General features: G+C 37.3%; 1 protein-coding gene across 1 annotated transcript; it reads left to right on the top strand.

Moving 5' to 3' along the window:
* The first annotated feature begins 3687 nt into the window (after positions 1–3687).
* Positions 3688–18311, top strand: LOC139715445 (muscarinic acetylcholine receptor M4-like). The gene is made up of 2 exons (XM_071627018.1): positions 3688–4874; positions 17924–18311. The coding sequence occupies exons 1-2, from the start codon at positions 3688–3690 to the stop codon at positions 18309–18311; spliced, it is 1575 nt and encodes a 524-aa protein (XP_071483119.1).
* The last annotated feature ends 257 nt before the right edge of the window (positions 18312–18568 follow it).

Raw genomic sequence — 18568 nt, 5'->3', positions numbered from 1 at the left:
TACAATGTTTATCAGTATAATGAATGTTAACATGGTTAAACATATAAAATGTATGGTTTTATCAAAATCATTTCTGGAATAAACCGTCTTCAGTTATGGTTTATCGAGAAATTTAGTAATATCTCCTTATATTTATTGCATTTTTTCTCATATATGTAGTATGTCTTGTGATACAACTCAACTATATATAATGTGGACCACGTGTGATAACTCAAACACCTTTTTCTTTTTAATCACTGCTCCCAATCATATACAATATCAAGCTTGATAGGAGCCCAAATCGGCAACCAGTGGAGACTATTATAATGACGGATAGAAATTTTGTGTTCAATTCCTTTTGCATGTTACAAATCATGCGGCTGAATTTTGTATAAAATATCCAATAACCTTTCGGGCTAAGATTCCATTACTCCAATGAGAAAATCATTGTTATTGTCTAAGTGATTACAAATAAATGCATGTACCGCTTTCTATGTGATTGTTCAATGCAGAAAGTTTCGAAAAATTCGAAGTTCTGTGTACACCAATTAGGGCTACCGATTTACAAGTTATGAATGTATGCTTCTAAGACCATCTTGGACGATCGAACCAACGTCACGTGTCATCAAACCATCACAAACATTGACAAACAAAAATGTTACAGATTTTGCAAGATCTCACGTGTATAGATTCAAATTGAGCCTGTTTTACAATGACATATCTTGGGCCAGACTTAAGCATGATTCAATCTGAGCCATGACCACAGTAGAATTCATTCTTTCTGGTAGTGAAACTTTAATCTGTGTATCGTCAGAATATCACGCATTTTTACTCATGTCAGACTTCTCTATCACATCTCCCAGTGGAGGGGGTTAACATTAGCAATCATAAAGATTCAACAACCTACGAACCTGAGGGACCCCTTGTTTTTTTAACATAAAATAATTATCCCTAGTAAAATCAAACAATACTACTTTGCATTGGCGGTCTGATAGTTGGAATTCTGATTGTCTATAAATATATTGCATCGTATTATGTACTCTCTCCAGTTTTGAAGGCACATTACAGTTACTGGCAAGTCAAGCACAAGGATCCAATTCTCCCGTGTTTGTATGAATGTTGTATTGGGTCTAATTATACGAGAATAACGTTGCGAAGATTTATCTTTTTCACACAAACACACTTATACACAAGCACACTCACTCACTTGAAATTATGTATCTGTTATTTCTGTGATATTATCCAAACAGAAAACTGCTTTGAAAGCATATCATGAAATATCATTTTCGTACATAATGCACGTGTGGATTTTATCTGTTTTATCTATGATAATCAGACTAGCAGTAGCTATCTTTAAAAACAGTAGTGGAGCCCGAAATGCATAGTTTGCAAACGACAGAATACTGTTAGTATATTACATCCAAACTACAGTGCATCAACGATGTGCTTTTATTGCACAAAAAAGAGAATCAAATTTTCTTTCCCCAAAGAAAATAAATTACGGAATGTCCTACTGCCTTCAATTGCTAGGTTTCCATGCCCAATTTCTGCAGATTTGCATTCGAATTAATGACAAGGCGTTCAAATCCAAGGGATTTTTGTCTCTGCTCTACTCTCACGGTGCATTGTAATTCTTTGAGTATTCAGTTTCATTTCATGTCATTCCTTTTAGATTTTATTCATTCAATTTAGAGAGAAATTCACTCAATTTAAAGGCACAAATTTAGCATTCGATTTCGCGCCACCTGGATAGACGTTCAAATTTTCACAAAATACCAGTTTCAATTTCATTTATAGGAACACAACTTCGCACTTTTAACGTTCGAATTAAATCAACATGCAACATTTTTACGGGCCTTTTTTTTTACTAGCATTTACTGGATGATGAAATTTCATTTTCATTTCAAAGTCTCATTTAATCATCTTAATTGTCTTGTATGTATTTCTTTGCTACAGACCTTTCTTTCATTTTCAATTCACCCCTTACAGTATGGATGTAACATTTAGGAAATAGTCATATCCCTGAATATCTTAGGAGTCCTGTACGTCCAAATCCATATTGATCTATTTTCATTTCATTCCTTACTTCCTCGTGTTCATATCATAAGTTGCCCCAATCGGATCAGCTGTAGATAGACCTATTTCACCAAAGGGTTATATCTCCAGTTTCGCTGGTTGTCAAGATTATGCTTCATACACTAATTCTGTCCGCATTCGATATGATCATGCATACTCTGTAATGTAGCAGCGGCTAAAATCGCGTATGAATAAAATGTATATGCATGTGTCTGAAAGTGGGGTTATGACGAGTTATTAGCTAGTACGAGTCAAAGATCACATTTCAATGTATATTAGATTTGCATATTCAAACAGCTGCGTAACTACAAAGAATAAAAGCAACAGCGGAGAAGACTTCACAAACTCTGCAATTGTTTGCATTGTAATGAATTTGAAATCCTTAACGCTCTCCACGGCGATGCTGATGCGAATTCGAATGCGTTGCGCTTGCATTTTTAATTTGAATGCCTTTATTACACCCTTGTGTGAGAAACTCATGAAATCGCATGCTGATGAAATTAAATTGAATGAGCTAGGTACATTTTTGAATGTCGATCTCAGTGATCATTCAAATTCACTCGAACTTGAATGCCTGCATCGTTAAATCGAGTGCAAATCTGATGAAATTGGGCGGAAAAACCTATACTGTGTCTTTCTTACGTTTCATTAAATAACATCAATAGCGAGAAGTCACACAGAATTTGCCGGAGTCCATGAGAATATAAGTAAGTGTCACTACATCACGGAGTAGTAAGAGAGGGCTGAAAAGAATTGTAAGGCCTTGAAAAGGAGATTGACAGCGAAGGTGAAAAAACAGAGTAACAAGAAGAATTTTTTTCGCGAAAAGTGTGTGGAAACGACAGCATCAATGAATACTATTAACAATGTTCCTAAAAGGACCTATAGAGACCCCTTTTATGGATGATAGTATGAGTATCCATCAGAGGTGTCGCTTTTGAGAGAATGAATTTTGAAATGCAATAGGCCAGACAAAGATTAACATCAGTTTTCTGAATATTAAAATCAACCTGCCCTTTCCCTCCTCACTCAGTCGCTATTGGTTGGATTATGTATTGTTATGGAAGAGGTATGAATATAATTATTTGAGTTATATCATCAGAACTGTTGCTGCAATTACCTGGAAGGTGGATTTAAATGCATTTCCCCATACATGGCAAGCTGTCAAAGTGCTTCTGTGCGTTCCTGGACTTCAGCGACCCCTGATACCTTTAATTCTAAGGTTTACGGCCATGCTTCATGATTTTGCTCGTCTAAGGTCTTCAAAGATTCACAAAACTCGGTAAGATTGACTTTACCACGAGTTGAAATAATTATCGTTGAGATGAGCGATTCTGTTTTAATTTTAATTCGCAAAATTATGCATTCCATAATGTGAAGATGAATTACATATTCTTCTGTGATATCAGATTAAATAATAATATGCAACGTTCAATGACGGTTATTGGTGTCCGAGATATTTCCTTGATATGATATACAGGCATTTGTACTCTGTACCTACAGTGCCATAAAAGTGTCATTGTAGAATACATGAACGTACAAGAATTCCATAGGAATGATCGTTAAGCTGGATATGGAATATCAATAAAGATCATTAATTTCTATTATCTCATTTCATACAGTGAGGGAACCATGAATAACCGTTCAGGTGATATCAGTGCCCCTGGAGGAATAGTTCTCAAGGCAACGCTGGAGATTTCTTGGCAAGCAGGTGTCTTATTTTCCATTTCTCTGATCACCGTAATAGTAAACTTGGTGATCCTACAAGCTTTCTACTGTGAAAAGAGGTTACGGACATACAACAATTACTACATCATGAACATAACGATAGCAGATCTGTTGGTTGGCTTGATATGCATGCCCATTCGTGGGCTTATGTTCGCTTTTGATCGCACCTGGATTCTTGGACAAACGTTCTGCTACATTTTCACTGGCATCAATCAAGTTCTCCCTGGAGTCTCAGTTTTCGGGACCGTGATCATTTGCTTTGATCGTTACCTAGCAACCGCATACCCACTCCTTCACTACCGGAAGAAGAGCAAGAAGGTGGCTATAGTTGTCAACGTATTGACCTGGTTGATTCCTTTATCTATTTGGATGAGTTTGTGTACGATTTGGGACCTTGTTAGTCCCAATACGCGTGTGGCGTCTTCAGGGTTTTGTAATCCAAACTATGCTGAACATGTTGCGTCGGTGCTCGTTATCATAGTCCTAAGAGCTGGTATCCCATTTCCTGTGATTCTACTGCTCTCTGCTCGAATCTTCTACCGGGCGAAATCTGCCAGCCGTAGCCGAATGGTTGATCATGTGTCCTTCGTAATCAAAGCAGGTAAGGAGGAAAAAACAGTTTTCAAAGGCAGCCATCATATTTCCCGTCCCAGGGAGACTGAGGACAAGATTTCAACAGAAGTGAAAACAAATGAAGTGAAACAGAACATTTCTTCCATATATGGCCAAGAAATCATTGCACGACGACAAAAAGATGAAGTTGCCCTCACTGATGAAGACACTTGTGGCTCTGTAAGGGCTCGTAAGACTCGCCCATATCCTCTATTAGAGGGAATCACCGCAGCGAAAAGTCAGGGCGAGAAGAGGATCTCAGACGGTAGCAAGGCTTTGCGCACTTTGGCTTTTTTAGTCGTCACTTTCTACTTGACATGGTTCCTGAATACCCTTAATATCATACTCCGCACCGCAGCGCCGGAATGGTCCACCAGCCTTCCTTCTGCGGTGCAAATCCGGGAGTCGGGAAGATGGCTATCCTACTGCAACAGCACACTGAATCCTCTCGCCTACACTCTAGCCCAGCCGCTATTAAGGCAAACAATTAGGAAGATGTTTTGTAAAGATAATTAATTTCGAGAGAGATCGGCTTTGTAACAATCGAAGGTGTACAGGGAGCTAAGATGTTTGCTGTGGCAAGATAGCAAATAGTCTTATGCGGTTTGCCATAAACAACAACAGCAGAAAGAAGTACTACGAGGTAAATTGTGATTATTTCGTGGATGTCAAATAATACACATCTGTAATTTCGCATCTATTCTCTGTGATTCTACTTTTTGAATGTCAAAGCTTTTCATTGATAGCTAGAAAAATGATTGATATAAACACAATGCACATAGATAACGAACGATTTGACAAAATGTTCATTGAAACCATTACAACACAATCCTTGTCCAGTAAATTGTTGTATTTGGCTATAAAAATTACTTTCCACATTTTGCAAGAAATAAAGTCTGACATGTTTTAGTTCATACATATATCACATTCTTAACGCTAATTTTCTGTATTATTACAGCATGGCAGACTTTACTGTGTTGCAAGTGTACTTTTGTTTTTAGCCAAGTACAACGGGACTGGGCACATTTTGATAGTAGAAAGGCAAAGCGTAGTTTTGAAGTATTTACACTATCTTGTTTGAAGTAAGGATTCAGGTAACTCTAGTGGGCTGATTTTACATTGGAATCGTAATGCTAACATGATTTTAATTTTTGATAGTAATAATGATGATAGTGGCCTTTTATAATGCGCTTAAGTCCATCAGAAATGATGCTCATGGCGCTGTTACATAACCAGCATGAACAGTATATAATACAACCATACATTAATCAAATACGATAACAAAAACAAACAAAATGCTTTATACATAACGAAATTGATCTCTGAACATAAGGAAAACCAAACATGTACTAAATATGCAGTATGTGAACAAAACAACTCAAATTATAACAATCATATTTTATTCACAATCAAGAATTAAACAGATATGTTTTGAGGAGTTGCTTAATTTGGTTGCGGACGCCTGATGAAAAAAAAAGCTCGAAACAGCATGTCAACGTGTTTGACAAAGAACGTTACACTTCAAAGGACATACAAACTCGGTTGTAAGCATGTTCATGCTGATTCATAAACCCTCACAAACAAATTTCTTTTCAAACTCATTCAGGTAAGAAATAACCGCAGTTCAGCAAGTAAACCTAAGAAATCTTACAACAGTCATGACAGTTACTGTAGTGACAAGAGAGTCAGTAAATATTCCCAGATGGATAGTCTACACATATTTTTACAATTTGCCGTGCAACTGATATTACTTTGGGCAATATTTTCAAAGGAGTTTATAAATCTTGCATGAGGTGACCTACTCAATTTGTGTCAACGGTAAATTGTAAATGTCTTTTTTTACTCTTCAAGACTTGCTTGGTAAAGTTTTTTCCTATCTCACTCTCTCTCTCTCTCTCTCTCTTTGCGAGATCTTTGAAATATAGATTGAAACAGCTCGTCGAAGAACTATTTCAATTCAGCTTCCTTTGTTTTCTAATGTATTCCCATGCCTTTTGTTAAAGGGGCAAAGTGTAAGTTTCAATAGAAGCGAAGTACACTTGATTATTTTTAAACTGTAGATGGTCACATTGGAATATTTAAAAGAATAAGAAAGCACACATGATTTCTTGAATAGGAAGTGGGTGATTAAAGGTTTGAAATTGCGTAGCCCGTCGGCAACTCTGGTTTTTATTACAAATCATAAAACAATTTGTCTGTCTATTTAACATTTCCGATTTCCGATCGTAACGGATGAAAGGAAATATACATCGTAATCGCATTTCCTGAGCTGATATTTATATCTATTCAGCAGAAAATATTACTCTTAAGAACATTTAATACTGGCATGTATTAATAGCTCGCTCCTAATTAAGAAACGGGGGGGGGGGGCATTTATTCATATGGAATTGGCAAATCGTGTGCAGAGGCATAAGTAATCAGTGTTTCTTTTCGTAAAATAGTACAGTAAATGCCTAACCTCTTCATAATAGATTTTCGGGGTCATATATTTATTATGTTTAATTTTGTAGACAATATATAAACTGATTAAAATTTGATTTGGTAAGAACCGTAGGGAACAGGATTGTAAGATTAAAAAATGTCTTCTTCTGGCTTGAGACTGAGTAGAAACATTAATTTTGATGTTGCTTAGTTTTATTATTTCAAGAGTTACAGTACATGCCTATGTTCTATACTATACTGTTTATGAATTGTGGTACTTTTGAAATACGATGATTGGAATGAAGACATGCATGACATGAACGTAACGATTAAGGTTCTGGTATGTGTACGTGTACAATGGCTCAAAGGGAAAATAAAATGAAACACGAAACACATTGTTTGTTCGAAAATTTCACAACAGGAAAGCGAGTGTGAGTTTGATTCCACTTAAAGGTATACAGTTGTCTTCACAGAAAGCATTATCACGATGAAACTTAGAGAGTCTTTGAAGAGATTTATGCACTAAATAGAAAATGAACAGCATATTGATGTATAGAAAATCTCGATGTCTTTGATTTCAGAAATAGTGATTAATCACAGAAGTCGGGTCAAGTAGGGTCAGGTTTCAATGGAACTCCCCTTCCCCGCGCTCTGACAAAACCCTGGGAAAGCTGCGGAAGCTGTTGTTGTTGTTGTTTTTTTTTTTTGCTAAGGAGCCCAATGTAAGTGTGCCACATATTTTGTATTCAGTTTGCTCGCAAAGCCATTATAGTTGCTATCCGCGTATATGAAATAAACAACATGCAAAAGTTTCAATTTTTATATATCACTGACATAATCACAACTTTTTTTCAAACGAATATTTTTGAACACAGATTTGAATTTATTAAAATCTATATTGATTTATGTGATGTGCAAGGAAGAAGTCAGGTGATGGTGCTGACGCTGGTGTCATTTTGACAAATCCCAATCACCAAATGTTTCACCAATTATATCACAGAGCAAGTTCTTAACTTTGAACGTAGATTATAACCGGGATTATATGGCTTAATGAGTTCACTGAGAAAGACAGGGGCATTTCCATGATTTGAAGACAAGTATAGTTCGTATGTAAACCTTATGCTTAATACAAACCCTTTTCGGCTACCACTGGAGACTATAAGGGGTAGAAGTTATGTGCTCAATTACCTTTGCATGTTTATAGTGATGCTGAATGCTGTATACCAGTATTCCTTTTAGGTGAGAGTGAGGCAGTTCAATTAGCGAACAATAATCATAACTGTAAGTGTGACTAAAAAACAACAACTCATAAACATGCTTTCCTAGTTAAGTTCTATACAGAAAGTTTTGAAGAATTTTAGTCCTGTGTAGCCTAAACCAGTAAGGGATACCGATCGCATGCCGATTTGCATATGTTCTGAACGCATGCTTTCATACCAAGACAAACTTAATCGATTTGACAGAGCAGGAATATCACAAATATCGGCGGACAGAAATGTTAAAGGGATAGTACAGTATTGGTGGATATGAGAGTTGGGTTTTTAACTTTTTGCGAGATACCAAGAAAAAACTTATGATATTGTACAGAGCATACCATTTTAAGAGGAATTCAAAGTTTATTTGATGAAAATCGGGTTTGGAATGACTGAAACATCCAAAAACAAAGTAGAACAAAGCGATCGTAATAAAGTGTGGGTCCCACACTTTATTAGAATCGCTCTTTTTTGGATATCTCAGCCATTTCAAAACCAATTTTCATCAAATAAACGTTGAATTCCTCATAAAATTACATGCTCCTTCATATTTCATACGAGGTTTCTCATCATCTCACCAAAAAATATTAGAAACCTGAAATTAGGTTTCAACCAAAACTGTACGATCCCTTTAAAGATTTTGCGAGATTTCATCGGTATAACTTCAATTTTCTCAAGATTGAAATCGAGGCTGTTTTAGAATGACAAATATTGGATCTGACTTAAGCCTGATTCAACCTGAGCAATAGCAGCAGTAGAATTTATACTACCTGGCAGCGTAACGTGATTAACCTGTGCATCATTAACTCATCATGCATGCAGCTTCACATATGCCACACCTGTCTATTGCATATCCTACTGGAGCCGTTTACGTTAGAAATCACAAAGGTTGCATGACTGAAGAAACTCTGAAATTCCTTGTCTATCATATAATCATTATAATTGCTGTGTTATTACCAAGTATATTGTTTTCTTTTGCACATTGTTGACAAGGTAAAAGAACTTGTACTATTATTTCTGATGTAATATTCATGAACGAGAAGTCTAAAATTAAATGAATTAAAAAATTGAATTGAATATGGAAAATAATCCCATTCAAAATCAAACAATCTCTTCACTGGTAGTCTGCGTAATTGTAATTTTTTCTGATTCTTGCTGTACTATTATATATGTATAGCATCTACTTTCTTTTTACTTTGTTATTAACAAGTAAAAGGATCATACGCTTTCCAGTTGACATGAATATTTTGCTTCATCTAATAATTCGAGAATCACATGGCAAAGATTTGGACTTCTGACACAAAGACACTAAGACTATGCACACGCACACCGACTCATTTGACCATTATCTATACCTCCTTTGTGCCTGCGATATTCCCAAAACAAGTGTTAACCGAAAACTGCCTTGAACAAAAAAAAAAAGATCGTGAAATATTATTTGTAATAGATAATAGACGTGAGGATTTGCCTGTATGTGTATGATTGGTTGCGGTACGCGTTCTACGATAATCAGACTCGTATTTTGAAAAACAGTAGTAAAGAACGAAATGAATTTCTAGTTTCCAAACGACAGATGTTCCATACAAATAACAGTGCATCAACGATGTGCTTTTATTACACGAAAAAGAGAATCAAGTTAGGTTTTCCCAAAACAAAATATACTAAAGATCCTACTAAACCCTACTGCCTTGAATGGCTATTATGTCTTTTATGCATTTAATGAAGTTCCATCAATAGCTAAAACCCAAGCGGCATAAAATGTACCCGAGTCCATGCGAATATAATTGCCACTAGATCAAGGAGCAGCGAGACAACGGTTGAATAAGAATTGTTAGACTTTGAACTGGAGATTGAAAACGAAAGTGAAAACAGAATACTGTACAAAGAAGGCAATGGCGGTTGATATAATCATATCTAGTTTTTTTTTTTTCAAATAGTGTAGGAAAAAACAGCATCAGTGAATACCATTGTCAATGTTCTCAAATGCACCTTTATAGACTCCTTTTTTGGATAAAAGTACCAGCGACAGTGATACGGGAATAATACACGATGCTGATTGGTGGAACAGGTCATACATATCAATTGTATTGTATTAGAGTTTATGATTATTCATCATTGTCTGCGTTTTACACAGAATAATTTCGGAAATGTAATGTGTCAGATAAAGACTAAAATAATTTCTCTGAGTGTTAGATCAACCTGCCCTTTCCCGCCTCATTATTGGTTGGATTATAAAAGAGATTGTGATGGAAGAGGTATAAGTGTAATTATTTAAGTTACATCATCAGAATTATTTCTGCAAATACCCGGAGGTTGGAAACGTTTCCCCGTAAATCGCGGGCTCTCAAAGTGCTTCAGTGCTCTCCTGGACTTCAGCGGCACCTGCCACCGGTACCTTTAATTCCACCGATTGACGGCCATGCTTCATGCTTTTGCTCTTCTAAGGGATCTAAGGCTTACTAAACTCGGTAAGATGAATTTGTTCTCATGAGTTGAAATGATTATTGTTCGGACGAGCAATTCTGTTCTAATTCTAATTCGCAGAATCAAAGAATGCATTCCACAATATAAAGATGAGTTGCATGTTTAACGATTCTGTTATCTCAACTAAATCAATATATAAATAGTATGTTACGTGGTAACTGTTGGTTTCCGAGATGTTTATTTGAAATGATGTTTATTACAAGAGCCATACTTCAACTCCAATTTTGCTTTAAAGTCAAAATGTTGATATTCCGTTTTGATATTTTTGCAGCTAAATATGAGGTTGTATAATTTGATTAACAACGTGACATGACGCAATCTGGAGCTCGTTTCCTTTCTAAAAAATTCACTTCACTAGCGACGTGTACACTGGTGTAATACGCATATCGTTGATCATAAAAGGTCTGAACTAGAAAACAGCCTGGAAGCATGTTATTGATTACAAGTAATTTTTCTTCCAAGGAGAACATGGACCTCTTCCGATTTTCGCTTGTACTCTGTACCTATACATAGCCATAATTCTCATTCTAAAATGCACGAACGCACAAGAATTCCCTAAAAATGATTGTAAAGCTGGGTGCGGTATATTAATAATGATCATTTCTATACTCTTATTTCATACAGTGAGGGAACCATGAATAACCGTTCAGGTGATATCAGTGCCCCTGGAGGAATTAGTCTGGTAGGAATGGGGGGTCCCCATGCACCCCCCGAACACATTTTTTTAACTTACTTTTTTGTAAACCTTAGGGTGTCTAATTAATGAATTTTTTTGTTCCCAAGAAAAAATCGTGTCCCATGGGGGTCATTGGCGGCCATCTTGGCAGCCATCTTGGATTTTCAGGGAAAATCATTATCTTCCATAACTTTTGAACTACACAGCATAGAATTATAAATAAAGCATTTCTGCAGGGTAAACATGACACAAGGAATCGATTGCAATGGTTATTTACATGATTAAAGCAAGTCTGAAACAAGAAAAGCCTAAAAACATGCAAATTTCGGTGTCATTTTCACCGAAAACTATCCAAATAGTTTAACTTTTGAATTACACAACATACAGGGACAAATAAAACAGTAATTCAGAGTTAATACGGCATGAGGAATCGTTTGAGAGAGTTATTTACATGATTAAAGCAAGTTACATACAAGAAAAGTCCAAACATGCGAGGAAAACCAGTGTCGTTTACTCTAGAAATATTCCCAAGTAGTCTATATACATACATACATGACAATCTCATACCTCCTAAGAGTAAACTTACCTCTTTTTCTTAACAGTCTGGTAGGAAAGGGGGGGGGGGGTCCCGTGCACCCTCATTTTTGTATCCCTTAGGGTGTCTATTTGATTTTTTTTTTGTCTCCAAGTGAAAATCGTGTCACATGGGGGTCATTGGCAGCCATCTTGGATTTGCGAGGAAAATCATTAGTTTCTATAACTTTTGAAGTTTCCAACATACAAGGAAAAATAAAACATTTTTTCAGGGTATATGTGACATGAGAAATCGACTGAGATGGTTATTTACATGATTAAAAAATGCTTGATACAAGAAAAGTCCCAAATATGATAAATTCTGTATCGGTTACACTGAAAAGTACCCAAATAGTTCAACTTTTGAACTATACACAACATACAGGGACAAATAAAACATTTCTTCAGACGAAACACAGCATGAGGAATCAATTGAGATTGTCATTTACATAATGAAAGCAAATTTGACACAAGAAATGTCCCAAAACTGAAAAATTAAGTGCTGTTACTCTGGAAATGGCCAAAATATTTCATGCTACATACATGACAAATTGCATACCTCACAAAAGTGACTAACAACTCTGTCTTTAGATCATTGCCCAAATAGGCCTTTTTTGTTTTGTATCAAAAACATTAAATAGAATCTGAAGAGAAAATTAATTTCAAGCATTGTCACCCCTCACTTGGTGAAATAGAATAAGAATGTAAGCACTGTGGTAATTCATATGCAAATACCCTTAAAAAGAGGTGACACATGATAATAATGTTGATCACAACACTTAAAAGTGACTAATGGACAAAGATAAAACTGGAACTTAAATTTGATACTCTTTGTGCGCGTTCAATTTCGTTTCATTTTATATTTAAAACGAGTTTGAGTTGGGATATATTCAAGGAAACAATCACTGTGTCAAAATGTCGAGCCGATTTCAAAAATTTAGATGCCAAAATGGTTTCATTTATTCTCAAGTTAAAAAAGCAGTTCATTCAAATGTATTTGTTTAAAGTTTATTGTCCGAAAACAAAAAGAGAAACATTTCATTTGACAGCCGGAAATCTAGCCTGTGAATAGGGACTGTATATCAATGTGGATTGCTGCTACTTTAATTTAGAAATATTTGCATGTGAATCGCTTTTGTGCTTACATCCTGTATGCATTCAATTCAAGTTCACATTGATTGGAATTAAGTTTCCTTTCGAATTCTGTTAAAAGTTGTCTGATATAAGACGCAATATTCAAGCTATTATCAAAAGACATAATGATATTTTGAAAGGGTTAGTCACATACCGATTAGTGATTGGCTGAACACAGTCACGTGATGGAAGTATACATTCGTTATGTTGGCCCACGGGCGAACATTCTTGTAATGTTCTCCCATGGGAAAACATTTCCACGTGATGGACCGCAGCGCACTCATAACCTCCCTCAATAGCATTTCAAACCCTTCGGGTGGAACATTGGGTATGTTCCCTCCGCCGCCAGTCATCATCTATATATTTCAACGTTTGTGACATGTGTATATGCTTTTCATGAAGTATGGAATTAACGTATATTGAAAAAATATAAAGTAACACAATATGACTTCACTTTTCTTAAAAAGTATTCTGAATGCTCACCCTGTGTAACTGTACAAACCACAGAAGCGGTTATGCGATATATCAGGTTTTCATTTCACACTTCTTTAATTTCTATACCAGTAGTCATCATCAAAACGATCATTGTAATCAATGTCTGGGTCCTCTTCTTCATCCTCCTTCATTTCCTCAGTAATTTTCTGAAGCAAGTCAATGAGGGAAGTCGGAAAGATAGGGCCACTTGACCACACTGGCTCCATCATAACAAAGGCTACTTTCTGCCATCCTTGTCCAGAATCAAAGGAGTCATATACAGAGCACCAGAAGAATGGTTGGTCAGCTCTCTTTAAGATGGCAAGGCGATGGGTCACACATTTAATGTGTGGGATAAGGTTGTCTCTGCAAGGTGTATATGAGCATGAAAAAATCCACATTGGAGTTTGTCGTCATTTGTTCGCCCTCTCCCATCATCTGCTGCAGCTGCACACAGCTTTGGATGATGCTGCTGTAAATAGACTTCTCCACCTCTTATGGTCATACATTAGGCATGTGAATGCTCCAATGTCTTCTGTCACCTCTTATTGGCTCTACAGACCACCCATCTCCAAGGTTTAAGTGGAGGACGAAAAAACATTGGCACATTTCAAAGTCATGTTGTAAGATTTCTGCAGTGTTCATTATAATGTAATATTGAACAATTTACCACATTTCAGTAAAATATTGCAGAGATTATAATGTCATACTACTCTCTCCTGAATGCTGTATGGTACATGGGGTGGCTTTGTAGATTCTTTAGGGGTCCGACTTTGCCCCTACTCTTGAAGGCACTTGTTACATCTTCCCCTGTAAGCACATGTCGTCCAAGTATTGTGGTACAGTAGCCCGCTCCCTTTGATTCAGTATGCCAGTTCAACAACATTCACAATCTGGCAATGCTCGACAGTCCATTTATAAAGGAGGATAGTGAGGGTGACGGAGTGAGCATGGCGTAAGAAGATCAAGAAAATGTCTGTGTCTGGTGTCCTTACCACAGCTGCTTTGTACCCAAGCTTAATAGTGGAATACTCGAGGTAGAGCGCTACCCTGGTGTCCTTCTCCTGGTTAGACGGCAGCTCATGGATAGAGCTTATTGTCTCCTGGGATGAGTAATTAGGTGAACAAAAAGAATGTAACAGGAATCACTTAAGCTTCAGAGAATGTGATTTCTGTTACATTCCTTTTGTTTACACAATGATATGTTCCAAGAGACAATGGCGCGATATCCATGAGTGACTGTCTAACCAGTATAAGAAGACGGACACCAGGGTCGTGCTTTACCTCAAGTGCGCTGCTAAACTTAGGTACAAGGTAGCTTTGGTGAGGGATCCAGACACACAGTTCCTTGATCCCCTTGGTCCTTGCTTAATCCATTCTACAATGTAGTATCTTTCTTGATAAACGGACTGTCACGTATTGCCAGGTTGTCAATGTCAATTAACTTGCATTTATATAGAATCAACGGGAGCTCATATACTGTATACCAAAATACCTGGACTACCGGGGAAGATGTAACAATTAAAGTGCCTTAATGGGTTGGGAAAAGTTGGACCCCTAAAGAATCAACAAAAGCCACCCCATATACCACATAGCATTCAGGTGAGAGTTGTTTGATTTCGTGATTTCAGAAGTATTTTACTGAAATCTAATAAGTTGCTCAGTATTATATCATAATAAACACTACTAAAATATTAGAATATGACTATACAATATGCCAAGTTGAGTGTTTTTTCCTCACAAATCTTGGTGATGGGTGGTCTGTGGAGCCAGAGGTGACAGATGACATGGAAGCATTCACATGCCTAAAATGTATAGCGAGGTCCGGGAGAAGTCTATCATAATGGCGTTCGCAGCATCATGCTGAAACAGATGGTGGGAGAGGGCGAGCAACTGATGACCAAATCCAAGGTGGATTTCTCCTTGCTCCCACCTGGCAGAGGCAACCTTATCAATTCAATTCAATCAATTCAATCATAGTTTATTTCCAATCATCGAAAATCAAAAAACATAGTACAAAGTATACATGTGATGAAATATTGTTCAAACGTTTGCATAAGATTCATGTAATATATATACGAGACATATTATAGAACAACATATAACATGTACAATATTTAGGAAAACACTGTATAAATACTTCGTGGGCGAGCGGAAAATAAATTCGATTATGGAAAATAGTGATCCACTAAAAAGCATAGCTTGTCGGACGTGGATCGCTAGACAAATAATGAGTAAATTATATACTATTCTATAACAATATACATGTAATTATTTTGAGATACACCGGTTGGGAAAAAATATAGAATACCAATGCTAGTGCCCGGACACTCACACTCACACTCACACTTTCAATGCCCGGACACTCACACTTTCAATGTGTGATTTACTGATTTTCCTCTCAAATAAAAAATGGCCGCCAATGACTCCCCCCCCCCCCCCGACACGATTATTACTTGGAAACAAAAAAAAAAATCATCATCTAATAGACACCTTGAAGGGATACAAAAATTTAGGGTGCATGAGGATCCCCCATTCCTAGACTTTAGTGGTTAGTCAATCATATGAGGTATATAATTGTCATGTATGTATATGGACTATTTGGGCAGAGCAAACAACACTGTTTTTTTATTCGCATGTTTGGATTTTTCATGTATCATAATTGTGAAAATGTAAATAACAATGTCAATCGATTCCTCATGCCAAATTTACCCTGGAGAAATTATTTATTTGTCCTTGTATGTTGGAAACTTCAAAAGTTATAGAAATTAATGATTTTCCTCGCAAATCCAAGATGGCTGCCAATGACCCCCCCCCCCCCCCATGTGACACGATTTTCACTTGGAGACAAAAAGAATCAAATAGACACCCTAAGGGATACAAAAAGGAGGGTGCATGGGACCCCCCACCCCCCATTCCTACCAGACTGTTAAGAAAAAGAGGTTAGTTTACTCTTAGGAGATATGAGATTGTCATGTATGTATGTATATAGACTACTTGGGAATATTTCTAGAGTAAACGACACTGGTTTTCCTCGCATGTTTGGACTTTTCTTGTATGTAACTTGCTTTAATCATGTAAATAACTCTCTCAAACGATTCCTCATGCCATATTAACTCTGAATTACTGTTTTATTTGTCCCTGTATGTTGTGTAATTCAAAAGTTAAACTATTTAGGTATTTTTCGGTGAAAATGACACCGAAATTTGCATATTCTTAGGCTTTTCTTGTTTCAGACTTGCTTTAATCACGTAAATAACCATTGCAATCGATTCCTCGTGTCACGTTTACCCTGAAGAAATGCTTTATTTATAATTTTATGCTGTGTAGTTCAAAAGTTATGGAAGATAATGATTTTCCCTGAAAATCCAAGATGGCTGCCAAGATGGCCGCCAATGACCCCCATGGGACACGATTTTTTCTTGGGAACAAAAAAAATCATTAACTAGACACCCTAAGGGTTACAAAAAAGTAAGTTAAAAAAATGTGTTCGGGGGGTGCATGGGGACCCCCCATTCCTACCAGACTAAATAGTTCTCAAGGCTACGCTGGAGATTTCTTGGCAAGGCGGTGTCTTATTTTCCATTTCTCTGATCACCGTAATAGTAAACATGGGAATCCTTCTAGCGTTCTATTCTGAAAAGAAATTACGGACGTATAATAACTACTATATCATTAACATAACGATAGCAGATCTGTTGGTTGGCTTGATATGCATGCCCATTCGTGGGCTTATGTTCGCGTTTGACCGCACCTGGATTCTTGGACAAACTTTCTGCTACATTTTCACTGGCATCAATCAAGTTCTCCCTGGAGTCTCAGTTTTCGGGACCGTGGTAATTTGCTTTGATCGTTACCTAGCAACCATATACCCACTCCTTCACTACCGGAAGAAAAGCAAGAAGGTGGCCATAGTTGTCAACCTATTGACCTGGTTGATTCCTTTATCTATTTGGATGGGTTTGAGCACAATCTGGGACCTGGTTAGTCCCAATACGCGTGTGGTGCTTTCAGGGTTTTTTCAACCAAACTATGCTGAGCACGTTGCATCAATGGTCGTCATCGTATTCCTGCGTGCTGTTATCCCATTTGCCGTGATTTTATTGCTCTCTGTCAGAATCTTCTACCGCGCGAAATCTGCCAGCCGTAGCCGAATGGTTGATCATGTGTCTTTCGTGATCAAAGCAGGTAAAGAGGAAAAAACAATTTTCAAAGGCAGCCAACATATTTCCCTTCCCAGGGAGACTGAGGACAAGATTTCCACAAAAGTGAAAACAAATGAAGTGAAACAAAGCATTCCTTCCATATATGGTCAAGAAATCATTGCAGGGCGGCAAAAAGCTAAGGTTCCCCCTACAGATCTAGAAGTTTGTGGCACTCCAGAGCAAGGAAGGTATTCAGAAGAAAATTCTGGTTCGGTGCTCGGCTTGGCGCCCGATGGCGCGCATACGTTGTCATGTTCTGTCCCAAGGGATAGATGTAATGTTCTCAGTTCTACTGATGTAACTCACAGCTACCGGGTCCCAATGTCCATGAACATCTGTGAACGCAACTCTGTAACATCAACACCTAAGCCCCAGCCAGACCCTCTCTTAGAGGGAATCACTACGGCACAAAGTCAGGGCGAGAAGAGGATCTCAGACTGTAGCAAGGCCTTGCGCACTTTGGCTTTTTTAGTCGTTGCTTTCTACTTGACATGGTTCCTGAATACCCTGAATATCATACTCCGCTCCGCAGCGCCGGCCTGGTTCACCAGCCTTGTCTTTGAGGTGCAACTCCGGGAATCCGGAAGATGGATATCCTACTGCAACAGCACACTGAATCCTCTCGCCTACACTCTAGCCCAGCCGCTGCTCCGACAGACCATCAGGAAGATGTTTTGTAAAAAGTGCCAATTTTGAGACAGGTGGGCTATGTAATGATCAAAGCTGTATAGTTAGCAAAGGCGTTTTTGCTGAGGCATATATATATATATCTATATATCTATATAATAGTATATAAACATATATGCGGTCTGTCACAGACATAGCGATAAAAAATCAAAACTGCGCTGTAACTTTGGATCATTCATGAGAGTCAGATAATAACCATTAATATTGGCACACATTAATAACAATATAATGTAACATGTGTATGACCTACAACATGGCATAACTCT

The sequence above is a fragment of the Diadema antillarum genome, unplaced genomic scaffold (assembly GCF_040938485.1).
Source record: "Diadema antillarum isolate AM-2024a unplaced genomic scaffold, OU_Dant_1.0 scf00000049, whole genome shotgun sequence".
Taxonomy (NCBI): Eukaryota; Metazoa; Echinodermata; class Echinoidea; order Diadematoida; family Diadematidae; genus Diadema; species Diadema antillarum.
The sequence above is the reverse complement of the archived record's forward strand: the minus strand, read 5'-3'. Positions and strand labels throughout refer to the sequence as shown.

Coding starts and splice junctions, on each gene's coding strand:
- LOC139715445 (XM_071627018.1), top strand. CDS start 3,688: ATGAATAACCGTTCAGGTGATATCAGTGCCCCTGGAGGAATAGTTCTC. Junction 4,875..17,923: donor CTAGCCCAGCCGCTATTAAG/GCAAACAATTAG, acceptor TGTAACTCACAG/CTACCGGGTCCCAATGTCCA.